At 39.9% G+C, this 26,835-nt stretch overlaps 1 protein-coding gene across 1 annotated transcript in view; it reads left to right on the plus strand.

Annotated features, from left to right (window-relative positions):
* Positions 1 to 26,835, plus strand: part of GPATCH2 (G-patch domain containing 2) — a 106,179-nt gene that overhangs the window by 41,351 nt on the left and 37,993 nt on the right. Inside the window, exons 6-7 of the mRNA XM_035111346.2 lie at positions 23,171 to 23,238; positions 24,988 to 25,027. Coding sequence (XP_034967237.2) covers positions 23,171 to 23,238; positions 24,988 to 25,027 — 108 coding nt within the window. The remainder of the gene's footprint in view (positions 1 to 23,170; positions 23,239 to 24,987; positions 25,028 to 26,835) is intronic.

The following is a 26,835-nucleotide window of genomic DNA, read 5'->3' on the forward strand; positions in this document are numbered from 1 at the left end:
CACTCTTGCTAGGACAGTATTCTGGGAACAAAGGTAAAGGGGCCCCTGACCATCAGGTCCAGTCGTGTCCGACTCTGGGGTTGCGGTGCTCATCTCGCTCTATATGCCGAGGGAGCCGGCGTTTGTTCGCAGACAGCTTCCGGGTCATGTGGCCAGCATAACAAAGCTGCTTCTGGCAAACCAGAGCAGTGCACGGAAACGCCGTTTACCTTCCCGCCTATTTATCTACTTGCACTTTGATGTGCTTTCGAACTGCTAGGTGGGCAGGAGCTGGGACCGAGCAACGGGACCTCACCCCGTTGCAGGGATTTGAACCGCTGACCTTCTGATCAGCAAGCCCTAGACTCTGTGGTTTAACCCACAGCGCCACCTGGGTCCACCTGGAACAAAGAACAGGCAAAATACATTTCCCCCTCACGAGATTGCTTGGGAAACTTCCCTTCCCCTCCACTGTCTCTGTACTGGTTGTGCTAAGTACTGCTCTTACAAATAGATGTTGGGAAGCATAAACATTTTTTTTTAAGGCAGAACGACCATCAGATGACAGGCTGAATCCTCATTCTAACCTTGGGCCTCTTCTTTGTGTATTCTCGTGTTTGATGGCTAGGCTTCCAACAAGTAGTAACTAAAAGATTTATCCCAATTTTCTTAACACGGGTGATCGATAAATGTTGGTGAAATGCTTTAAGGAAACATCTCTTAAGCATATAGATTGATGTAACATTGTGCTGGAAAGTAAGCATATACTCTTTGCTTTGGGGGGCAGTTTTGTGGCCTGCTTTCTCTGACACATCCATAAATGTGATATTTCCTATCAAATACATAAGGGTCTAGCTCAAATGACTGTTCTGGTTGGTATTATTCATATGCTTACTTTAAGAATAGTATTAGAAGTACTATCCTGGTCGTTTATCTGATAAGTTGTAGACATTTGATTTCGCCATGTATTGTCACAGTATTGAAATGTATGCTAGTAAAATTGCAGAAATTCAATAATATTCGGTTGGCCTGCTTTGAAAAAACAGATAGTTAAGGAATACGTATTATCAATAATTTTGCCTAAGCTTTACTTTACTTTTTTCATGTCAGGCCACTAATAATGTTAAATCATACTTGGTTTTTGTTTGTAGTCAAAAGCCACAATAGGTTGTTACTAAAAGAACATCTACCAGTGTTGACACCGAGAATTAATTATGAAATAAAAGACAGATTTTTGCTCAGGCTAGAATTAGCCTAGCAGTTCAAAATATAAGCAGTCACCTTGGAATCACATAACAGAAAGTGACACCCTTTCTTTGACTATAGGGTAGATAGATCTTATGAAGTTGAGTTTAGACAGATCAGCTGTTTGTCTGTTGCATTTGTTGTTCTTTTTAATTAATCTGGGAAGTTGTTGCTTTCCTTTGACACACACTCAAAGTGCATGTGTGTTAAATAATGCAAGGATATTAGGTTTATTTTCCCTCTCTTTTAAAGAGGGTCAGATGATTATCAGAGGTTATTCATTCTAAGTAGAAAAGGGTGACATTCAACATAACGTTTAAATATAGAAAAGCTTCAAAAGACTGCCCCTAATGTTTTCGGTTCCTTTAATTAGCTTTTGCATGAGCTTCTGTCATAAAGTGCTGGCTCTGTAGTTTGTTGTAGCAGCTTTGCAGGTGACCACAATTATGTGAATTCTTCTAATGTAACTAGTCTTACTTTATAGTAAAGACCTTTCCATATAGATCATACTGGTTAATACAGTGTTAGTAGGCTAATGCTGAGAGCACAAAGAGCTGTCAGAGGGTAAGAAGAGGGCATCTCTTGGATAAGCTTTCTGTTTGATGTGAGCAATGATAGAGCTGCCAGTGGTACAAAAGGCAGCCGCTAGCCTACAGTATGTTTGTTTCTAAAGGCACACATTTATTTATTTTAAAAGTTAGGTATTTGTGAGTAGAGACCCATGTGATCCGCCCTGAGACCTCCAGGTATAGGGCGGTATATAAATTCAATTAACAACAACATGTAGCAGTTTTAGTTCCCAGGCACCGTTTGTGTGGATGCTTGTGTTTGTGACATACCTTTGTTGTAGTAAACTCCTTACTATCTCCTAGTATAAATCGTCCATCAGCTGATAGCTTTAAAATGTATTATTATTATTATTATTATATTGAATTTATATACCGCCCTATACCCAGAGGTCTCTTTTCATTGAGCTTGAAGAGGGAGATGTTACATTAACAAATCACCTATGTCACCTGCTGTGGGGGAAAAAATAGGTGAGTGGAGTGATGAATACAAAAATAAGACAAAAGGTGTGAGATCTTGCAATGATGTTGCCTGCTTAGGCAGCAGCAGATTCTCTCCCTGTCCACACTGAAACAAACTTTCCCGTTACCATGTCTGACTTGCTCCAGTGCTTTGTTACAACTAACTCCACCGAAAGCTGTATTTCTTGGTGACATCATCTAGCTGCAACAAAGTTAACTCTGTCTACTACATCCCCATTTCTCTGGAAATGGGTAATTTTCTTAAAATTTTGCTTAACTTTTTCTTTCTCCACTTTTTATCAATTTAGCTTTCTGATGGAAGTCTTGAAGCTCGTGCAGCAGTTAGTAGAGTTGTACACAGTTGTCTACTCAAGAACAGTTCTGCTGGCTCTAAATCAGAAGAACTGTATATATATCCTCTCATTTTTTAAGAGCAGGTTTTCCAATGTCCAAACAACCTGTTCTTTTACCCCACTGCTATGAAGACAGTGTGGTCCACTGAGGATATGCTGAAAATGGCTGAGTCTACTGCAAAGCATTTGAAAGCAATGCCAGATAATTGAAGCCTATTATCTATCCTCAAAATGGAGGCATGCCATGGTGAGCAAATACACTCTTTAGTACAGTGATCACTCTTCCCATGTCTGTGCCGTGTAGATTTGCTATCTCCAAGTGTTAGGAATAGCAATCAGTGACAACAAGATTAATCAAGCCTTTCCTGGTAAGCAGATTAGCTACCAATATTTGTTATGGAAGCTCCAGTAATTCCATTGTGATACAGGGCTCTACTGGAACTAGCCGGTGCTAAGCACAAATTTGGAAGGTCTGTATGTCTTCATTTACAGAATGTCACAACACTATCTAAGCTTTGGCTCAACATTTTGTAGTGCCCCAGTGAACTTGGTGAATATTTTCTAAAATGTCCTGCTGTCGTACTGGTGGAATCATTACTCTGGTTTTGATTCATTCATAAATTCTTGACCACACAAAGACTTCTAGAAATTCAGTTTCTTCTATGACTGATGTTTGTTCTGTAACTAAAATAGGATCTGGGAGACAAGAGTTCAAATCCCTTCATAGCCATGAAGCTTAATCGATTACCACTATTGCTCAGCCTAACCTACTTCATAGGGTTATTGTAAGAATAAAATATATGTAGGAGGAGGTAAGAACAACATACGCTGCATTGAACTCCCCGCAGCAAGTGCAGGACATAAATGTTGTGAACCACACCTATAGGTGAACTGAACACATTGGAACATAATGGTCCATCACTTTGCATGTTTGGTGTGTTGCTTGGTGTGTGTGTGTTTTTATCGTATTTTCTGATCCCCTATTGTCTGTATTGTCAGCATTTTGTTAAAATTCTGTGGAAACTGTTCATTGTGCTGACTATATCACCTGTTGACTTTTGTTGCCTTTGTAATACTATATGTCGGTTCTGTTGAGTAGCTAGTGGCAGGATTCAGCAATTTCTCACACCTTGCAGTATTAATATAAATGCTTTGATGTGCTCCAAGTGTTCTTTATTGACATATTCCAAGTGTTTGTTCATGCTAAGCAAAATTCCATTCTTAGGCCACATTCATATGTCATGCTAAGCCAAACCATGGCTTAGTGCAAACACTCTGGCTCCCAAGGAGGAGACTGCAGTCACTCTACTTCTCTCAAGGTTTTTTTAGGTCAGTGCAGCACAGCAACTAAGTCAAGGTTTGAGTAAGTGTGTCATCCAAACCCAGAGTTGTGGTTAAGGTCTCTCCTTTTTAACCACAATCTGTAGCCAAAGGTTGTCCTACAGTTTCAGATCATGGTTAAGGAGGAGGTACTTTAACCATAAGCCTGGATTTGGACAATATACGGTACTAAACCAAACCATGGTTTAGCTGCTATCCCACGCTGACCTAAAAGGTCCAGGGGAGCAAAGTGGGTGCCAGCTCATCAATAGGAGCCAGCATGTTCACACAGTCATACCCTGGCTTACCCTGACAGGTGAACCACTAAAAACAGAGTTTGAAGAGTGTTTGCAAATCTGATTAAGAGGGAACCAGGGTGATTTTTAACTACTGTATGTTTAGCGTGGTTGTACATGTGAAACATACAGGTAAAGGAAGGAAGCAGGATTTTGATCTGGGTAGGGGAGTGGGGAGGAGTATACTTTTGTGACGCTGTCTCCTGACTTGAAAACTTGTTTGCAGTGAGTGAGCATTGCATCATTCATATGCCCTGTAGTACTAAATTTAAGGATTTGTTGGTTTTACTGGCAATTTAATCTAGTACATGCTTTTCGTCATTATTAATAAAATGACAATTTGGGCTCCCAGTGAAATGGAATGAATGCAAAGTGAAACAAATTTCTGTATCCATTAAATTCAAAAGCACTTGTTCCACTTTTATTTGGCTGTGAACCAAAATGCAAAGATTTTAGTTAAAATTGCAGAAAAAGGGCCCTAAATCAGATTTATATTGGCTTACTTAAAGTTACTGGAACAGATACATAGTGATTTGGTGACGTAATGTTGAAATCAAAACAAGGAATATTTTTGCTTTGCTGAAGAAAACTAATGGAAACATTCACTGGAGTAAGACAAATGGTGTTAAATGAGAAAACACACCATGAATTGCAAATGGAGCTGAGTTAATTTGTTGCTACAGTAGTGTTGCCCTACTGTTAAATGAAGGCTGTGTAATTATCTTGCTGGCAGAGATAATGTCAAAACCTCATTTCTCCTTACATGCCTCGTTTTTACATGAGGGCTAATTGAGCTGCAAGGTGACAACTGATTATATATGGCTATCATTGGGGTCCTCTTGCTCAATTTGCAAATAATGTTATCTTTCTTAAGAGATTATTTTTATATCACTTGTCAAATTAGAGGTGGTAAACTTTTGGTTCTCTCTTTAGTATGTTTACTGCATTTTCATAGCCATCAGTATATTAACTCAGAAGACGCAGAAAATTAATCAGTAGTTAATTATTCAAATATTTAGGATTCATCTATTTCATTCATTTGTCCTGCCTTTTCATAAAATACACAAGAAGCCAATAATGGCACCTATTTTGTATTTGTACCAATCCAAATACAGCTGTTTGGAACTGGTATTCTATTAAAGTCTCTGCAAGGAATAGGATTGCAACATTAGGTATCAGTGCAGTACTTTTAGCGTATTTGAATAATCTATGCTTGAAAAACTAACATTTAAAAAAATGTAAATGAGCTTAAAAGGGCTTCTCTACTCACATCTTTATTATTATATATTATTTATACCCCGCCCATCTGGCTGGGTTTCCCCAGCCACTCTGGGCGGCTTCCAACAAATATAAAAATACATTAAAATACATCTCACCTATTATGGTCTCTGCATTCATAACCAAAGACACTGTCAGCTCAAATCAGTTTTAGAGGAGACACTTTGATAGGTATGTTGTTTATGCTAATACCTTACAATAAAAGTTTGAATGATTGTTTGACATGCAACATGTTAGAATCTGGCACTATTCAAGATTCCCTCTCATTGGTGCAGTACAGTGAGCATTTGACCTGTGAAAAGGATTGGCAGAGAAAAGGAATGGCCAGCAATGGCATGAGCGACTGTTATCAACTGCCCAGGCAGGTAGCAATTTGCATGCCTCTGAGGTTTACTTGAGATCAGGGGTGAGAATCCTCATTGTGTGAATGCTAGAACATGGCTGGGGAAGCCCTGTGATGTCAAGGAGATATTTCATTTGATTAAACCATGAAGGGAGCTTTAGAGTCTTTTGCTTCCAGGAAAGCATGGCAGTTTATGTTCCTCTAAGATATGCAATAATCCCCCCTTTTTGTATATTAATATAGTTTTCTTTGACTATACATATGTGAGCACCAAATGTCATATATGCAACTTCAGAGTTGGGAGTGAAGAAGGAGCCAACTACTGCCTCCTAACCCAGAGACTATACTGCCTTTGATCCAGCCAGGGTGGGTCTGCTACTGGCAGCCTTCTCAGCTTGTAGGCAGTGTGTACTGCCTCATTATTTGACACCCCACTATCACAAATGTATGAAAAACATAAGGCTTCTGCTGTTGCTAACTTCTACCTGAGTAACAGAACCACCACCTTCAGTGATTATGTAGATTGCGAAAATAAAGCTGTGATCCTTTGCATCCTTAGGAGGAAGGCCCTTTAAACACAGTGGAAATTACTTCTGAGCTCGCCACGCACAGGATCTGGTTGAATGAATGCGGTTTTCCTTCTGCTTGTGTCAATGCTTTCTTATATTAGAAAATATTTTAAAGTCTGAATTATGTGAAGGTTTCACTTGAGGGGCCAAGAGGCCAGAATTTAATTGGACAGAGTAGATTAGTTAGTACGTGTGTGTGTGTGTGTGTGTGTGTGTGTGCGCGCGCACACACACACACACACACACACACACACACATACATACTAGCTGGCCCTGCCACGTGTTGCTGTGGCTCATCCCTGTGATTTCCCCTACCCTGTGCCAATGCATGACGTATCCTGTCCCCTCCCCCCCCCACCCCCAGCTTATCCCTGTGATTTCCCCGCTAAAGGGCACTGGTTTGTAACCTGGTTCTTTTCCCAGCATGCACTTTTGGCTGAGTGGTGCGTTCTGGAACAGGGTTTTGGGGGGGGGGTTACCTGGAGAAGGTGTGACATCTGTCTTAGCAAACTTTCCTATGTCCTTCGGACATTCGCAAGTGATGTTGTGTCAAAATTTTACCTCAATCGGTCAAGCGGTTTTGGTGAAAAGTGGAAACACACCCACATGTCCCTTTTATATATGTATGTATTACACTTGCTTCTTCACTTCTGGATACCTGACTTACATTTCCTGATCTAGTTATTTCCATATTAACATTACTTGCCTCCCACCCTTAATCTAAAGTCTTGAAGGGAGCTGACCACAAAGTATGACAGAACAACAATTTACGCTATGAAAATACAAAAACAAAGCACAGACACAATACATCCCAGTTCTACCATATAGGCCACTTCCACCATTAGGCTGAGTCAGGCAACTGCCTCAGGCGGCATATGCTGGGAGGTGGCCGGGAGACTCCAGGAAGCAGCAGCCCTCTCCCATGGCAAGGAAGCTTCAAGGGTCACTCTGCTATCTGCCCCTAGAGGAGGAGAAGGAGGCAAAGAAAGCATTACTTCCTCTTCCGCTCCCCATGCCACTCCAGCTTGTGTGGATCTCTTGCCCAGCCAGGCCAAGAAAGATGCAGGGATGGGTAGCAGTCGCCATTTTATGGTTTGGTATTAATATTTTTATACCACCTTGAAATTCTTTCAAATGAAAAGCAGTATGAAAATATTTTGAAATATAATTAGCATGTTGGTTATAAAGCACACTGCAGCCTGTTACTGAATACTGATTTCAGATTCTGTCGTCTAATATGTGAAATAATGAAGATGTTTTTGCCTTTGAGCATACACAGAGTGCATTTCTCATTAACCTGGGTAACAGCTAGCCTCACATACCTCTAGGAGCATCAGAGAGAAGGAATTACATCATGCTTAGGCAGGCTAAAGTGACACGTTGCTTATTTTAGAAAATTTTAAACTGCGTAGAAGAATACATAATTATTTTTAAATAGGATTATTTTTAACAGATTTAATATAACTGCTAGGAAGTAAACCAACAGTTGATTGACGTTCTTCTCGAAGTAAAACAGCAGCAGCTCTAAAGTTTCAGAAGAGGTGGTTTTCCCCCAACCTTTGGGAAATCTCTGGTCTTTCAAGACCATGCATAGATTTGCTTGGCATAAACAAAAAACGCAACGCAGAATTTCCACAAGGTTGGCACCACCTTTTTAAGTAGAGAAGAGCAGTCCTGGTATTTTACAGCAGACGCTTCTCCTGACAGGTAGAGAGCTCTGTGAACAGTGGGCTGCCCTAGCTGCTGACCTCATAATTTCAAGAAGCAGGTGGAGGTGGCAATTATAGCTATGGCCACTATCTTGAACCTTCTGTACTAGGTGATGAATTGCAAATGGCTAGACCCAGTGCACAACAATAAACTCAAATAAATCTTCAATGTGTAATAATGACAAGACCGAAAGACTGGCAGCTATAACAAGGCTGCTTTTGTCACCCACTTTACTGTAGCCTTGATATCCATCATTATCAGCTGGAGCTGGCTCTAGAGCTGGACAAGAAGGTTTGAAGAAGGATGAGTTGTTTGCGCTGAAGCGTCCAGTAGGTCCCATCTGGCAGAGAGTAAATGGGTTTTTCTCTTTTTTTGCCTGTTCAATGGGCCAGAGCTGTCCATCATTTTGGGCAGATATCTGATCACTTCATGCTGTGGGACAATATGGCTTTGTTGTTTGATACTGCACTGGTAATTAAAATAACTAAATATTTTGCTCACTTCTGTTGTTGTTGTTTTTTTACTCCAGGCAAAACATGTAGGTGTTTGCACATAGATGCTTAATAAATGAATTTAACTCAAATCACTGTAATGACATAGGCTGTGGTCTAAATCTTGCCTATTTTATTATCATTATTATTATCATTATTATTATTATAGAAACATTTCACGAGGAAGACATTTTCCTCAAGACTACTTTGGATCATCTGGAAATTTTCCTAAACACAGCAGACATCAGAAATGCCACTTTTAAGTTGATTAGGCCTCTAGCAATCATGTAATGTTTTTGGTTCCAACACTGCACACTATTAGGCTACTTTAATTTTATTAACCTGAAATAGGATTTAAGCAGCCCAAATGTGTGCAGGATTAAGGAGTGTGCGTTCCAATTGTTTTAGTGCATTGGAGCTGTGTGCCAGAAAGCAGTTATGCTGGGTTTAGGTTGTGCAGGTAGCTGTAAAATATGTTTATCAGTTGCACCTTTCAGAATATCTGACAATTGTGTAGTTTTAACATGGCAATTAATACAATACTCTATTTGATCTTAGGCATTTTTGGCGAGATCATAGGATCAATTAGCAAACACGTTTATCAGATTGGTTCTCCTCTGTCTCCTTCTCCTCTTTGGAAGTGTAGTAGTTTCCTTTACCATTGAGAAAAATATGTTTATTGAATGTTAAGTTGCAAAAACAGTGTAATTAGGCTGCAGACCACTTCTGTAGTATACCTTGCAGAAGTAGTTTCATCAGGTATATAAAATGTTGTTAAAAGTTGACATTTTCTTGGTATTGAAATGTTAAGTCTAAGTTAAAATTATGTGAACAACTATTTTATAGTTGTCGTCCCCCATATATATATATATATATATATATATATATATATATATATATATCTTAGTGGATGGCATGCTCCTTTAAGGACATGCTGCCCAGTGGGGTAATTCTCCTATTAATTTGTGGGTTTCTTAACACTTTCCATTTTTGGACATTTGGCTTCATCTGCAATAATTGGTTTACAAACATATTTTAATGTGTTGGATGATTAAAAGGAAAATCATTTGAGATTTCTGTCCTTCCAAATGCTGGTTCATAGCTGGGGTCCAGGCCAGCTGACATATCATCATTCATTTTTCCTTTATTTCCTAATAAATCTTTGAGCCCAGAGGCACTGGACCCATGCAGATTTCTCTGCATTTTTGTGCCTAGATGGAATAATAATTTCCAAATTTAAAACTGCAGCATATTGTATTTCATCTCGACAGACCTAGCTTCAAACTGCAGTGGCCAAAAGAAAATATATGTCAAGATCACTGTTTTCTTCATATTGGAATTTAGGCAATTTGTTTTCAGTCAAAGAGCTGTTTCCAGCCTATTTTTGGAGTCCCTCTTGGCCTGACCGAATGTTCCAACATAATTTATGATGGCATTGGAACATATGGACTTTTCATCATTGTCCAGCTGAAATCCTCTTGGATGTGGACACTGCCCCTTCCCCCTCCACTGCCACATGTTCCCCAAGAAGACACATTTGAGTAGTTTATATGGAAGTAGTATTTGTGAATGTGTTCAACATGGAATGGGAGCTCTTAGAACACATCAGGGGTGGTTGCTCTCACTTGTTAAATCGGATTACATTGTCAGTTAAAATTGGTGGCTTGTTCTTTTGAATGTGGCACAGTAAAATGTATTAAGAGTACAATATTTATTTTATGACTTTGCAACATTGAACTAAAACTGCAGCACAAACATCATAATTTATAGTACTGTACTGAGCTGAACTGTTCAATGTAACAGTTCATATTTCATATTTATTTATTACTGTACCTACCTCACGTCTAGTAGTACTAACAGTGGCCCTAATCTGAGTTGCCAAAAACAAGAGGGCTATGCAGCAGTGGAAAATGCACATTTACATCAGCATCAGTAAGTGGATACTTGTCCATCCTATGCATCACTGCTCAAGGTCTCATTTGCAGAGGCATTCACATCTAGGGCAGTACATTTGCTGCCTCTACCTACCAATGAATGGCCTGTGCTCATAGATCATGTATACAGTTGTTCTACATGGGCATCATACGTCTTTGAAACTGTGTGAAACAAAGCACAATTCTAAATGGATGGTGAGCTGAATTTTGTGGTGTTCAGGTTTTTTTTAAATCTCTTTTGGGGGTGAAGAGTAGGCTGAGAATGGTCTCCAAATACATCCACAGCTCTATCTATCTGTGCACATTTCTTCACACAAATTCACAGCAGTTGTTTCTCCAGTATATTTATTTTTTTATTTATTTTTTAAAACTATTACTTAAAAGACCTTTCTCTTTAGTGCACGGTTATCCGTGTGATGTCACTATACATATGTGAACCCTACCCCTCCCACTCCATTGCTTTGACAAGTGTTTTCTTCCTTTTTTGTTCCTCTATCAGTGCTGGTTGGCAAGTCATCCCATCCCCTTCAATCCAATTGTCCATACGTTTTTATGAGTAATTCAGGAAGGATGTGAAAGGGAATATGCATTTAGATGGATGTGTGCATGCAGACCTCAGGCTCATGGGTTTGAGCCCCATGCTGGGCAAAAGATTCCTGCATTGCCAGGGTTTGGGGTTGGGTGCCTTCCACTCTACAGTTCTATGATTTTATGTCATCCATTCACAAATTTCATTTTCAGTAGTGTGTAATTATATGAGAACCCAAATGCACATACAGTGGTACCTCTGGATGCGAACGGGATCCATTCTGGAGCCCCGTATGCAACCAGAGCAGTACTTAACCTGAAGCGCCGAATCTGCGTATGCTCGTTGTGCGATTTGGCGCTTCTGTGCATGCACATTACGTCATTCGGTGTGTCTGCGCATACACAAATCGCCGAACCCAGAAGTAACCCGTTCCAGCACTTCCAGGTTCAGGCGTTCGTAACCCGTGATGTACGCAACCCGCAGCGAACGTAACCAGAGGTATGACTGTATCCCTTCGCAACTACGGTAGCTAACTGTGCAGAAAGAGATGAGTGAAATAATATTGGGCCAGTTGCCCTGACAATTGTTTACTTCCCTTTTCCTAGCACCTACCCTCATCATTAACGGAACAGAGCAAATTTTGCAAAGATTGAAGATGCTTGTAAAATCTGAGTTTTACCACTTAAGTGGAAATATTTTCTAATAATAATAACAGCAATAATAAGCTTGTGAACATAGGACACAATCTGGAGGGAGTTTCTTGCTTACAAGCATGGAATGCATGTGAATTTGGGAGGAGCATATTGCTCTGACCACAGCTCATTAGTAAAGAAAGCTTTACTTTTAATACAAGTGGTGTCCTGTGTCCTGTACGTCTAAAACTAATTTTGTTAAGCTGCAAGCATTTGTTTAAAAATAATGCCATACATTACAGTACATATAAACACTGTAGATTTTAAAATAATGTCTACTTCTCTGCTAAAGTTAAGAGAAAGTTTTGCTTTCTAAAATGAGTATGATCTTGAATGCCCTCCATGCTTTTTATCAAGAGTTTCCAAGTTTGGGGTCGGGGTAAATAAACATGACTAAGCACCATTTCTAGCCACACTTACAGTGAGGGGGGAAAGTATTTGGTCCCCTGCTAAATTTGCCTGTTTGCCCTCTGATGAAGAAATGACCAGTCCATAATTTTAATGGTAGGTTTATTGTAGCTGTGAGGGACAGAATAACAACAGGAAAAACTCCAGAAACCCAGAAGACAAAAGTCAGAGATTGATGTGCATTATAATGAGTGAAATAAGTATTTGATCCCTTTGCAAAAGATGACTTACTGGTAGTACTTGGTGGCAAAACCCTTGTTGGCAATTACAGGGGTCAGACGTTTCTTGTAGGTGGCCACTAGGTTTGCACACGTCTCAGGAGGTATTTTGTCCCGCTCCTCTTTGCAGATCCTCTCCAAGTTAGTAGGATTTTGAGGCTGATGTGTAGCTACTCAAACCTTTAGTTCCCTCCACATATTTTCGATGGGATTAAGGTCTGGAGACTGGCTAGGCCTCTCTGGGACCTTAATGTGCTTCTTCTTGAGCCACTCCTTTGTTGCCTTGGCCGTATGTTTTGGGTCATTGTCATGCTGGAATACCCATCCTCAACCCATTTTCAATCCCCTGGCTGAGGGAAGAGGGTACTCACCCAAGATCTGACGATACATGGCCCCGTCCATTGTCCTTTCGATGCGGTAAAGCTGTTATTTTAGCAGAAAAACACCCCCAAAGCATAATATTTCCCCCTCCATGTTTGACAGTGAGGATGGTGTTCTTGGGGTCATAGGCAGCATTCCTCCTCCTCCAAACATGGCAAGTTGAGTTGATGCCAAAGAGCTCGATTTTGGTCTCATCTGACCACAACACATTCACCCACTTCTCCTCTGGGTCATTCAGATGTGCATTGGCAAACTGCAGATAGGCCTGTACATGTGCTGTCTTGAGCAAGGGGACCTTACGGGCTCTGCAAGATCTCAGTGTGTTACCAACTGTTTTCATGGTGACTATGGTCCCAGCTGCTCTGAGATCATTGACAAGTTCCCCCCATGTAGTTCTGGGCTGCTTCATCACCATTCTCCTGATCATTACAACTCCACGAAATTTGATCTAGCATGGAGCTCCAGACCGAGGGAGGTTGACAGTTATTTTGTGTTTCTTCCATTTGCGAATTATTGCACCAACTGTTGTCACCTTCTCACCAAGTTGCTTGGCAATAGTCTTGTAGCCCAGTCCAGCCGTGTGCAGGTCTACAATCTTGTCCCTGACATCCTTGGACAGCTCTTTGGTCTTGGTCATGGTGGCTACTTTGGAATGTGCTGGATTGATTGCTTTTGTCAACAGGTGTCTTTTGTACAGGTACTGTAACGAGCTGGGATTACAGGTAAGACCTCTACCTTACAGCAGGTGATTCTAATCTCAGTTCATTACATACAGTGAAGATACCAGGTAGCCTGACATCTCTGGCTGGATGATAGGGGATCAAATACTTATTTCACTCATTAGAATGCACATCAATCTCTGACTTTTGTCTTCTGGGTTTCTGGGAGTTTTCCTGTTGTTATTCTGTCCCTCACAGCTTCAATAAACCTACCATTAAAATTATGGACTGGTCATTTCTTTGTCAGAGGGCAAACAGGCAAATTTAGCAGGGGATCAAATCCTTTCCCCCCCTCACTGTACTTACGGTACCTTGAATTCAGCTTCTTTGAGCATAGTGGGGCTTACTTCTCAGAAAACATACATAGGATTGTGTTGTAAGGTTACAGACTGCCCAATGAGCAAAGAACCTAGCAGTGTTAATTCATCATCAGATGTGTGATTTAATTTGTTTATAGTTCATATGAACACATACTGTATAAACCACAAACAATCAAGCAGTCATGTCTTTCTGTGTTATCTATTGCCATCTTTTCCCATGCATTGAGGTTCTCACTATAGCTATTACTATAAAATGTTCCCTAAGTACATAAAGGCTCTAATCGTTAAGATTTTTATTACCAGCCACCCATACAGAGCTGCAAATTGCCTTGTTTCAGATTTATTATGTATTACTCCAGAAATTCTATAAAGATCAAAAGAACTGATTACAATGTTGACCTTTGCATTAACTCATCTGAATTTAAATTCAAGTGTTTGATTTGGGAAAATAAGTCCATTTATCATAGGTCTGCTACTGAGGGGATTGTGCAGTCCTGATTGGGAGTGCGGAGACCAAATTTATTTATTGAGCGTTGGCTTGAAAATTGTTTGTAGGACAAGAGGAACAAAAGTTTGACCTGCCATTCTGGTGTGCCAAGGGAACAATGTGGCAGTTGCCCTTTTCAAAACTTCTAGTGGTCAATCTGTTTCAATGTTGCAGATGGAGACAGAAGATATTAATAGTCACACACACCCCATTTTCAACATGTAAACCATTATTTGTTTTAAAATCAATGAGTCTCTTTCAGTGCAAAATAAAGCAATATGAAGGTTACAGCTCAAAAACATGGGGAAAAGATAACCAGTGCTGCAAAGTGTTAGGCGCAATAATACTTATTTCAGGCAAATGTCTCCTATCATAAGCACGCTGCACAAACTGGCCTTTTGGCTAAGATCAATTGACATATTTTTGGTATGTTCTGCTTTGTTTATGCCTCTTCATATTGCCCTAATGTTGGTGAAGGGTGGTTTAAAACATTTTAAACAAATAATATGCATACTACATATTTCATCATTTAATATAAGCAGAATTGATAGATTGGTCCTAATATTGCAGTGTGTGTGCTGCTTGCACCCCCTTTTTAAAAATAGATTTATTTCTATAAGGTGTTGCCATCCAACATCCATAGTGGTCTATGTATAACATGTAAATTATAGAGATTATAATTTTTTACACATTTAATTGTTATTTACGTATTTATTCAATTTATTACCTACTCCATCGTTAGATCCCAGGACACGTTGTAGCAATTTAAAATTCAACATTAAAAAGAGTAAAAACAAATTACAGTCACAGGAATAGAGTGGAACATGTATCTCAGGTGTCAAAGGTGCATCTTCAGTATACAGCAGAAACTATTTAATGAAGATGTCAGATACACCTGTTTGGAGTGGGAATTCCTCAACCAAGGAGCTGCCACAGAGGTTACCATTTCCTGGGCCATCAACCCCCAAACTTCTGAAGGTGGAGGAAGTGCTAAGAGCTGCCCCTCACCTTGTAAATCCTCTTGAATATTTGGGGCCTAAGTTGTTTATGATTTAAAACACTCACATGAGCATCTTAAATTGGATCCAGAAAACAGCTAGTAACCAACTAACTATTTGTAGAAACTGGGTTGTAATTTTGATGCCTGTAAAATTACCACAGTGAGATTACTGCCTGCAAATATTTCTGTTTTTATTGAATTGTGCACAGGCAATTGAATTGTGCAACTCCATGCTGATAATGTGGTCCTCCTATAGTTTGTTCCCAGCAACTCAGATATAAATGCCGGTTCTATAAACTGGCCAAATACATGGACACTATCCCCCAGCTTCATGTATTTGTGCAGATACCAGAACTGTGAATGAAACTTTATTTTCCTTTTTCCTCTCCTCCAAAAAGGAGAGGTATCTCTTTCTGCTTAGGATTTGGGAGAGCTGACGGTACAGTGGTAAAATCCAGCAAGTTAAGTGTATCTATCCGGAAAGGTGGAGTGTGTAATGATTTTTCCCAAAAAAAATTCTAAAGGCAAACTCTTCAGAGTTTGGATTTGATATCCCGCTTTATCACTACCCGAAGGAGTCTCAAAGCGGCTAACATTCTCCTTTCCCTTCCTCCCCCACAACAAACACTCTGTGAGGTGAGTGGGGCTGAGAGACTTAAGAGAAGTGTGACTAGCCCAAGGTCACGCAGCAGCTGCATGTGGAGGAGCGGGGATGCGAACCCGATTCCCCAGATTATGAATCTACCGCTCTTAACCACTATACCACACTGGTTACCGGTATTTAAAGCTGCCTTTCTTAATGAGCAATCGTTCTTAACAGGTAATCTACATACTGATACTGATTTGAGTCTTCCTCTGCTCCTGCTTATAAACCCGAAGCTGCACCACCACTACCACATAAGGGAAAACTACCAGTTGACTCACAGTGACCCTGAGTTACACACAAGTACAAAAAATATATATCTGAGATTAAGAGTGGGGGAAATCTCCCAAACAACCCCCCAACAACTCAACAATGCAAAAAACCAAAACTGTTTTTCGTAGGATCTGGTTTCCTATTCTGCATTTGCTCTTCTTCCCCAACTCCAATTTGCGTGAAATGGAAAGGCTTTGAATAAAACATCACACACACACACACACACACACTTCTAGATGTTTGTAGATGTGTCAGGTCAGATGTCTGTCAACAGAGAGGTACTAGCACTTGGCATGACAACATGTTTGCTGGGTATTCTGTCATGCTGCTCTGTCCATAAGCAATTTAATGAAAAGGAGAGGCAGGTGGAATCCGAATCTGATTTCTGGTGTGAAATAAGCTTGCCTTGTCGCATGGTTTACAGTGATTTGGAACTGTCAAGCCACTTTCAACAGCTGGCAAGATGGACAGGTTTTAGTAGCAAAGCTGAGCTGCACTCCACCCCAAGGACCTGCAAAGAGATTTAGAATGCGACAGTGGTTACTTATTTTGGGAACTGAATAGTGCTCACTGAAGTATTTTATTGTTGTTGACTCACAAAGTTAAGCACAAAGTGTTTCTGACTGAGTAATGGTGTAAAGTGAAATGGATATAAGGTTTTATTTCATTTTTGTAAGGCATCAAAATATGGATATCGCGGATATCAATATATGAAAACACGCTGGTTGCACTCTTGCTCCCTGTTCCTTGGTGTTAAAATATCATTACCTATGGTCTTTTCCCAAGAGTATATAGACCACAAATGAAAAAAATAACTGGGGACTAAATTGTATGAATAAATTAAATATATTGCTGCTGTTTTCTATTGAAAGGGGTTTTTGTGTGCCACTTGGTAAACTATTTACGGTTCCAATAACAAACTTACTTTGAAGTCTATTCCATTCAAACCACTGGGCCTTGCTTCCCAGTAAAAAATGGTAAGGATCAGGGTTTAAATATGTAATATTATTTCATGTTTTAAAATTCTCTGATAAATCAAATACGGTATATCTTACATTGTTGGGGGTTTTTTATATAAAAAACAACTATATACGATAGAATTTTTTAAAGCTATTCTTTAGCTGGAGCTCCCTTTTTGTGTGGTATATATTTCAGGCTAATAATCAAGGCTTACTGTGGGTCAGCATGTCATATCCCAGTGGTGTCTAGTGAGATGGAGGGTTATCTTATATGTCAGCTAGATAACCCTGTGAACAATTTTGAGCAGTCAAGATAATGGGACTGAATTCCGAAGCAAAGTAGAATTGTGAAATAAGGCTAGAAATATCCCAGAGTACCAAGCTATGTGTCGGCAAAATAATATTTCTTACAACTGCAGTCACCTTTTGGCATCATTAGTCATTTGGGTCTGACAACATTTTCCTTAATAAGGTGCAATTAAGGGAATAATAGAATCAAGTGCATAATCCCACACTGAACAAGAGAGCAAGCCAACAGTTTTAAGGGTGCTTTGCTTTAAAGTCATTTTCATTGAAAGCAAAGGAACTTATTTGAGAGTAAATGTATTTTGGATCGGTATTTGCAGTAGTATTGTAATACAAGTGCATCATGCCAGGTGACTGTTCATAAACTTAAAACGCCACAGTATAATTCACTGATATTTTGCAGTTATATATTCCAGTGAAACCAGTGAGACCACATCTATATAATTGTTCAGTGTGTGACCCCCCTAGATAGCCATTTATTTCGTAAATTACTTTGCATTAAAATAGATTAATTTAGTCCTCTAATAACTATTAAATATATAAATTGGCAAGTTACTGATTACCTTCTTTTACCACGTTGTAAATGGTATCGTGGACTTTTACAAGTCTGGCTTAGATATTAAATGCTCCTTTTTTTGCTGCTGCTTAAAGTAACAAGCTCAGCTCAAATGTAACAATCTCTGTCCAACAGGCCACAGTTTATTGTAATGTGAATGAGCCTTCCTTCTTGCCCTCATGTGCATAGCTGCCAAGTTTTCCCTTTTCTCGTGAGGAAGCCTATTCAGCATAAGGGGAAATCCCTTAAAAAAAGGGATAACTTGGCAGCTATGCTCATGTGCCAAGCTTTGAGGGAGATAATTAGGTTTGGTACAGTTGTTTTCTGTGACATGTGAATAGTGAAACTTGTTTGAGTGCAGCTTTCAAAGCAGGATATCGTACCAAAACCAGAACCACTAGGTGACTTTCTGTACACATAACCAGCTTGCAAACAACATTCAGTTAGATTTAGTACAAGTTTTCCAGCCTTTGTTCTGTACGCCAGGGAGAGTTGTGATGTTGAGATGAAAGAAAGGCTACTATGGAACAGTATTTGTATCCCCAAGACCTGCTCCTGTTTCCAAAGTAAGCAGACAATCCATGTAGCAGTTGTTGGGGTCTATGAGAGCCCTCCTAGAGGGTTCTGAAAAACAACCTTCATTTTTAAGGAGCTGTCTGATATCCTGCCATTATCTAGCATCAGAATTGGTTCTACCTGTTTTAAGGCATTTCTGGTAACACATCTCACCACACACAGTCAACAGTAGTAAAGGGGTGGAGGACACAGAGGGGGGGGGAGAGAGAGAGAGAACGCAATTAGATAACTATGTGCAGATATGATTTAATGGCATCTCAGGATTCAGTTTTTCTTGGTACAACTAGGTGTTTTCTAAACAGAGTACAGTAGGTTTCAGCACTATCTCCTACCACTAAAACAAACGGTTGGTTTCAGTGGCGTCTGAGTAAAAGCTTTTTAAAATTTCTTTGGTTCGCTTCTTGAAATTAATAATAGATTAGAAAGAGGAGTTTTAGGAGAAGTTGACTTTTTATTGTAATTGCGAGTGAATATTTAGGAAAGTAAAACTTGAATACTTTACTTACTGCTACCTTACTCATTGTTCAGTGGCCTGGCGTGCTATGGTCCATGGGGTCATGAAGAGTCGGACACGACTAAATGACTAAACAACAACCTTATTCACTCAGCTACCATTCGCCCTCATTTGAATGTGTCTGTTTTGAAGACTTGCATGTCCTCCTTATATTTATTTCTATTTAATTAACCTTGCTCATTTCTTAGAATTACAAAAAATGGATTACAGTTGCCACATGAGTTATCTCTTCTGGAACGTGTAGACTTTGTATGTTGATAAGCGAAAAACTTCGTATAAAGGTATCTGTTCAGCCATTGTGAAAATACCATCCTAATAATAGATGACAAGGTGACTTATGTAGCCCTTGGTCAGCCAGTAGAGGCCACTCACAGCGTGCTACATAAAGCTGGACATTAATTTGACAATGTCTTTTTCCTTCTTTAGGTTTGTATATACTCTAAACACAGAACAATTATCCAATCTAGCCCTGCCAACAGTTGTTTTTTTAACTTCCCATATTCTCTCTACTGAAGCACATGTTTCTTTTTACCCTAACTGACTGAACCTTAAGATGGAGATGGATGACACAAATGTGTTTAATGACAACTCTCACATTCTCTCTTTTCCTGGAGGCCCTTTTTAGGAATGTTTAGAAATTTCTTCAGTAAATTTCATTTTAAAAATATACACTTTGTCTTGCATTTTTCGAAATCAGAAGAATAGTTGATTGAATGTCTAAAAGTAAGTTGTGTGTGTATGTGTGTGTGTGTGTGTGTGTGTTAATATAATATAATAATCAAAAGTATGTCCATCTCACAACGTTTTCCTGCGGCGGCGCCCCCCGGCCATTTCCAAGTGGACATTTTAACTTTTTAACTACTGTAAGAGTTATATATTTATATATTTAGCCTTCTCTGTACTGTATGTAAATTGTTTTCTTGTTGGCTGTCATATAATTTCCTCTCCTAGTAATTTGAATATGCTGAGGTGCTTTCACAGAGACCAGACACATTTCAAACTGTTGTTGTTGCTGTTGTTTAGTCGTTTAGTCGTGTCCGACTCTTCGTGACCCCATGGACCATAGCACGCCAGGCACTCCTGTCTTGCACTGCCTCCCGCAGTTTGGTCAAACTCATGTTCGTAGCTTCGAGAACACTGTCCAACCATCTTGTCCTCTGCCGTCCCCTTCTCCTAGTGCCCTCAATCTTTCCCAACATCAGGGTCTTTTCCAAGGATTCTTCTCTTCTCATGAGGTGGCCAAAGTATTGGAGCCTCAGCTTCACAATCTGTCCTTCCAGGGAGCACTCAGGGCTGATTTCCTTAAAAATGGATAGGTTTGATCGTCTTGCAGTCCATGGGACTCTCAAGAGTCTCCTCCAGCACCATAATTCAAAAGCATCAATTCTTCGGCGATCAGCCTTCTTTATGGTCCAGCTCTCACTTCCATACATCACTACTGGGAAAACCATAGCTTTAACTATACGGACCTTTGTCGGCAAGGTGATATCTCTGCTTTTTAAGATGCTGTCTAGGTTTGTCATTGCTTTTCTCCCAAGAAGCAGGCGTCTTTTAATTTCGTGACTGCTGTCACCATCTGCAGTGATCAAGGAGCCCAAGAAAGTAAAATCTCTCACTGCCTCCATTTCTTCCCCTTCTATTTGCCAGGAGGTGATGGGACCAGTGGCCATGATCTTGGTTTTTTTGATGTTGAGCTTCAGACCATATTTTGCACTCTCCTCTTTCACCCTCATTAAAAGGTTCTTTAATTCCTCCTCACTTTCTGCCATTAAGGTTGTGTCATCTGCATATCTGAGGTTGTTGATATTTCTTCCGGCAATCTTAATTCCGGTTTGGGATTCATCTAGTCCAGCCTTTCGCATGATGAATTCTGCATATAAGTTAAATAAGCAGGGAGACAATATACAACCTTGTCGTATACATACATTTCAAACTAATGTACATACATACATACATTTCAAACTAATGTATGTATTCCCCCCCCCCCACATAAGTAAATCCCTCAGTCGCCAACACCCTCCCAAGCATCTTGACTAGCAGAGGTTGAATAGGCATCCTCACTGAGCTAGAGGGGGACTATTAGGAGTTAGCTTATCCATAGGAAGGGTTTCAACTTGATTCTCTACCTCCCTAAGGTTTTCTTACCTTCATCACTCATAGGATGCTAAGAGGTGGCTTACATGAGCAAATTACATTGATGAAAACCCCCCTGGTATGTAGAAAAAATCTAAGCTCTAGTCAGTTGTTGACTAGATAAAACATGCTCATATTTATGTGCAAATTATCTACAAATTGTATTTTGTTCAGTGGTTGTACTTCCTTTATCCCTTCCGATGTATCTTGGTGACTTTCCATGGGATGTCTGCATTTATTAAATTATGGATTATGCATTTTGCACAGACTGGAAGACTTTAAAACATTTTTCCATAAGTATGGCTGGAGGTAAACAACCAATTTTAGCCCAGAAAATAGCTTCTGCTTCTGTCAACACGTTGTTTATTTTCTCCCTGAGATAAAAAGTTCAGTTTTCTGATATTTGTACCAAGATAAAGTCAGTAAACAAGATTAATATAGTGTGGAAAAGGTTGTCAGCAGCCCTGGCAAAGGAAATAAGTTGCCTGTACACAGAACATACTGTAAACTGAATAAAAGTGTCAGGTCCACCATGAGATAATGTGATCATGAACCTCTAACAAAGCATGACATAGGCACAGTCGGCTTTTCTTATAGCCACAGTGTAGAAAATGGATTACTATATTCCAGGGATACCCACTGGAATAGCATGAAAACCTCATTTTGAGATTAATACAGGATGCAACCGGAGAGCTGAGCCAAATGTTTACCTCCAGCATTAAAGTAACTATTGAGTTGTTAATGTTATAATCAGTAGGTCATACAAGTATTTTTATTTTCAAAATCCTTAGAATTTCAAAGCCCGCGCACCTGTCTGGAGAGAGGGTGCTTGTTTTCCAACTTGTAAGTCAAATCAACTATGAAAATAAAAGTTTTATTTGTCTTCTATGTTTAGGCAAATGAAAAAAAAATCCCACAATTTTACCTCCTATCCAGTGAAACTTAATGTAGGTGTATTTCGGGAAGTAACAGCAATTTTTAACGCCCACTGTGTGAACACGCCCTTACATTATGTAAGGATGCCTGCACTCAAAACCACCAGGCCATATAAATGCTTTGGCTGTCCTAAAACCAATTATGGTGACATTTCCGTAAGCATCCTTGACAAATACATTTGTATTACAAAGACTGGCTGTGACATGTTTGTAATAAATAAATACGGTACTTCCTTTTTTTCCAAAAGTGCTGTAGTGTATCAACGTGATCTTCCAACAGAAGAATAAAATAATCGATTAAAGATTAAAAGCCTCTCTAAACAGGGCCGCCTTCAGATGTCTTCTAAAAGTCTGGTAGCTGTTTTTCTCTTTGACATCTGATGGGAGGGCATTCCACAGGGCGGGTGCCACTACCGGGAAGGCCCTCTGCCTGGTTCCCTGCAACTTGGCTTCTCGCAAAGAGGGAACCGCCAGAAGGCCCTCGGCACTGGACCTGGACTTTGGTAGCAATTAGAAACTTCCAGAGTTGGGTAGGGGAGAGGCATGGCTGGGGTAGTATTATGAACTGGGTGCCTACACTCTGAATAAAAGAGGTAAGGACACACACACTTGCCTACCTGTATATTCCTGGGGGGTTGGACTAGATGATCCTCAGGGTCCCTTTCAGTTCTATGATTCCAAAGTAACTGTGTGTCTTGGGGCTCTTTCCACTACCTCTTTAGGATCATTCCTCCCCCAAACCCTGTTGACCAGCATTTTTTAAAAAATGGAAAACGTCACTCAAAGATAGATAGATAGATAGATAGATAGATAGATAGGAATCAACTGATAATTGACTTGTTCATCACATGCATCTTATTAATGGTATTGGTGACTGACTTTTGTTTTCTTCCATTTATTTCCTGCATGCAGTGAGTACTGTGTGTTCTTAAATTCCTGTATGCAACTTATAAAACTTATTTATGCCTCCTTTAGAATACTGCTCCGGGCTCATGCGTCAACAAGAAAGCTGCACATTTGTCCCAGGAGTCTCATCACCATGAGTAAGTATCCATGTCAGGTTTATCATTATTTCAAAGGCTTACTTTAGATTTGTCCCTGTTTTAATTACATCTTGAATTTTACCCTAATTGTCCAGTCTATCAAGACTGTTTAGAATTCTGATCATGCTCTTGAGAGCATGTGCAAGTTCCCAGTACTGTTGTCTGGAAAGATGTCTGTGGATTAACCCCCGTCCCGTCCCGCCCCGCCGCCCCCTGCCCCCACAGTTCTTGTTATACTGTTCCTGTGTGTGCATAACATCTTTTGCATTCTCGCTTGTAAAACCAGAGGTGTGGCTAGAAGAAAAAGAAGCACGATATCTTTCTTAGGTCTTCTGTAGCTTCCTTTCCAGTAGAGCTGTGGGAGACAGATGCAGTCCAGGATTTTCATCAGAACTACTTGTTTTGATTGGCCTTCTCTGTGCATATTGTCCCACATGCTGGACGGAACCTGGAATATTATATTTATGGAAGTTTTGAATCTGTTTTATATTTTTCTGTAACATTGCTTTTTTATTTTTATTCTTATTTCCATTGAAGTTGGTTGTTGTTGTAGGTACTTTGGACTGGCTTTGCCCGGAACAGCAGTGTATATATATTTTAAATTAAAACAAAAACAGCTGCTTTTTATCCCTGTGTTTCCACAGTAAGCATATGGGAGGGGGTGGGTAGGTTGGTTGGTACACTGAGAAGATAGAGGGGCACATGACCCTTTAAATAGTCTTGTAGCAACCTAAAAACTAAAAAAAAAACCACCCAGAAAACTTATTTAATGGACTAGAGCAATTTTTAATGTATGAAGTGCTATCCTAACTTGGCAAGTATTTGTACACACATAGTTGGGGAGAGAATAGTAAGCAGTTAAGTAAGCATTGAGGTCAGAGAGAAATGAAATGTACAAAACACCAACTGCGACAATTGCATTAAAAATGTGGGTGTATATAAAATTGTTACGGTGATTATTCACAAAGCATTGTTGATGATAAAACAAACTTATTGGTGTTGGTAAGCTAATAAACACTGGTAGTGAGATAAAAAGGCTAAACGGTGATATTAACTCTACAATTGCCGCTTAGTGCAGCATAATCCGAAGTCTGGTGAACAGTTCAACTCACCCCATACACTAAGGAAAAACTGTTCAGACACTTGGAGAGTGCTGTTCTATCAGTCCCTCCTACTTACTCAAATGGAAACAGAACACATAATTCCACACTGGGTTGCATTTTAGAGGTACTAAGTCTGCAAACCTATGCATACCGTGTGTGTGTGTGTGTGTGTGTGTGTGTGTGTGTGTGTGTAGCAGCAGTAGTAGCAGTGCATAGGCATTAAACCTGAACCCTCAAAATTAATAAGCGTGTTTCCAATAGTTGCAAACACTTTTTAAGTTTTCTGTTACTCTAAGTAATAAGAGCATTAGATTGTAGCAGCACCCACACAGAGAAAATATTATTAAATGGTGTAATATATAAAGAATTGCAGGATCTGTGGCATGAAACTCAATATGATTTAGTATATATCCACTTGCCCAAGCAGGATAAATCCACAGAATGAGATACATTCTTATATTCCTGTGAAAACTGCTATAGACCTTGAGAGTTCTGTAAAATATCCCATTTAAATAAATCATAGCCAAAGGCTACATTTTTCTGGTGGACAATAAAATACCCGAGAGCACGCACAGGCTGGTCATATGACAGCTCGTGCTTCAGTTAGCTATGCTACTAAACCTTTTTTTTTTCTTCCCTCCCTCAGCCATTGGTTTAGCCCTGGGGCTAGGAAGGAACATAGCCAGGTAAGAACCACTTTGATCAAGAACAGTTTATTTCATATATTTGAAGGTTTTTAACTGTCGCTTGTCCGGAACAACAGAAGCACCAATTTCTGAAATAAGGAGCAAAATAATCACTTTTTTTTTTACTGAAAACATCTGAAAATACTTTAACAACAAATAGCTTACCACAAAAGGGTTGTGGGTGTAGGCCCAGTAATTATCAGCATTCCAATTCACTCTCGAGGATATTTCAGTGAATTAGGAGAGTCTTGTGTACAGCAGCATGTGTACACATCAGAGTGCTCAACAGAGTCCTTAGAATTGGGCTGAGAGCATTTCCAGGGGGTCTTTGCTTTGTTAAATTGCCTCTCTGGACTACTCCTAATCTTTTGAGGAAAGCAGAGTCTTAATAGAACCAGAATACTAGATCATGAAAATATAGATATTCCGCTAGCTGGTGTAAAAGAGGCCTTGATAATACTTTCGTTTCACTTATTTTGGATGCATGACAAACACCTGTATTACCAAATCACTGTAAAGATCTTTCAGGGCTATAACAAAAATGGATAATAAATGGAGCACGCAAAGTGGTGGTTATAAGGGTATATAAGGACAGGGCAACCTTCTTGATGCCAGTGGGCCATCGCTGAATAGAATGGGTTCCTAAGAACCTGAATGTGAGTGCGGCTGCCGGACTGTGCCTAGATCAAATGGAGCCCCAGACGAGGCTTCTCAGAATAGAAATGTAAAGGGTTTTTTCATGAATGTGGTTTTCCTGCTATAACTGTGACTTTGACTGCCCCTTTTAGAAACAACCAAAAAGCTAAAACTGTGCTGCACATTTTTTTGTTGTTGCTAATAATACCTTTAGAGCTGGTCAGTTAGCTACAGCTGGTGTTACTTTCCACTCTTATTCTTCCCTGGCATTGCTGCTTTTGTGGTACTTATAGCTCTGCTTCACCTTCTCTTAACCGTGAAGGCTGCCACCTTTTGACATTAGAAAAGGGAGGAGGGACCCACTATCTTGTGCACTTATCATTGCCCACCAAAACCCAGTGCTCTAAAACTCTAAAGAGGCTTAGAGTGGCACTTGGAGTTAATTGAAGTTATATTCTGCTTTTCCTTCATGGGTCTCCAGTTGCATATATGGAGAGACCTAGCACCTATTTAAGTTCAGCATGTGTTTTTAGGCCATGCTCTAATTGCTGCTTGCTCCTTAAGGTAAAGGGTAAAGGGACCCCTGACCATTAGGTCCAGTCGTGACCGACTCTGGGGTTGCGCGCTCATCTCGCATGATTGGCCGAGGGAGCCGGCGTATAGCTTCCAGGTCATGTGGCCAGCATGACAAAGCCGCTTCTGGCAAACCAGAGCAGCACATGGAAACGCCGTTTCATATAGCGGTTCCTATTTATCTACTTGCATTATATCTACTACTCCTTATAAGCAGATAAATTACAAGGCTTGCTAATAAGCACTGTTGTTTATAGTTTAATGAAACAGAAATTCCAAGATATATACTCCGTATATACTTGAGTAGAACAGGCATAGGATAGGGGGTTGGAGAGTCGCAGCGCAGTGCTTCTCCGAACCCCCGGTCCTGTGCTTTTCTCTGCCGCCGCCTGCCTCACTTGAATATAAGCCAAGGGCGGCTTTTTCAGCACATTTTTGGTGCTGAAAAAGTAGGGTTATACTCGAGTGTATATGTAATTAATAAAGGAATCTCTGCCATACAGTGGTACCTCGCAAGACAAATGCCTCTTGCGATCTGATGGTGACTCGCAAGACAAATTCATTTTGCGAAAAATTCGTCTTGCGAATCGTGGTTTCCC

This window comes from Zootoca vivipara, chromosome 3 (assembly GCF_963506605.1).
Source record: "Zootoca vivipara chromosome 3, rZooViv1.1, whole genome shotgun sequence".
Lineage (NCBI taxonomy): Eukaryota > Metazoa > Chordata > Lepidosauria > Squamata > Lacertidae > Zootoca > Zootoca vivipara.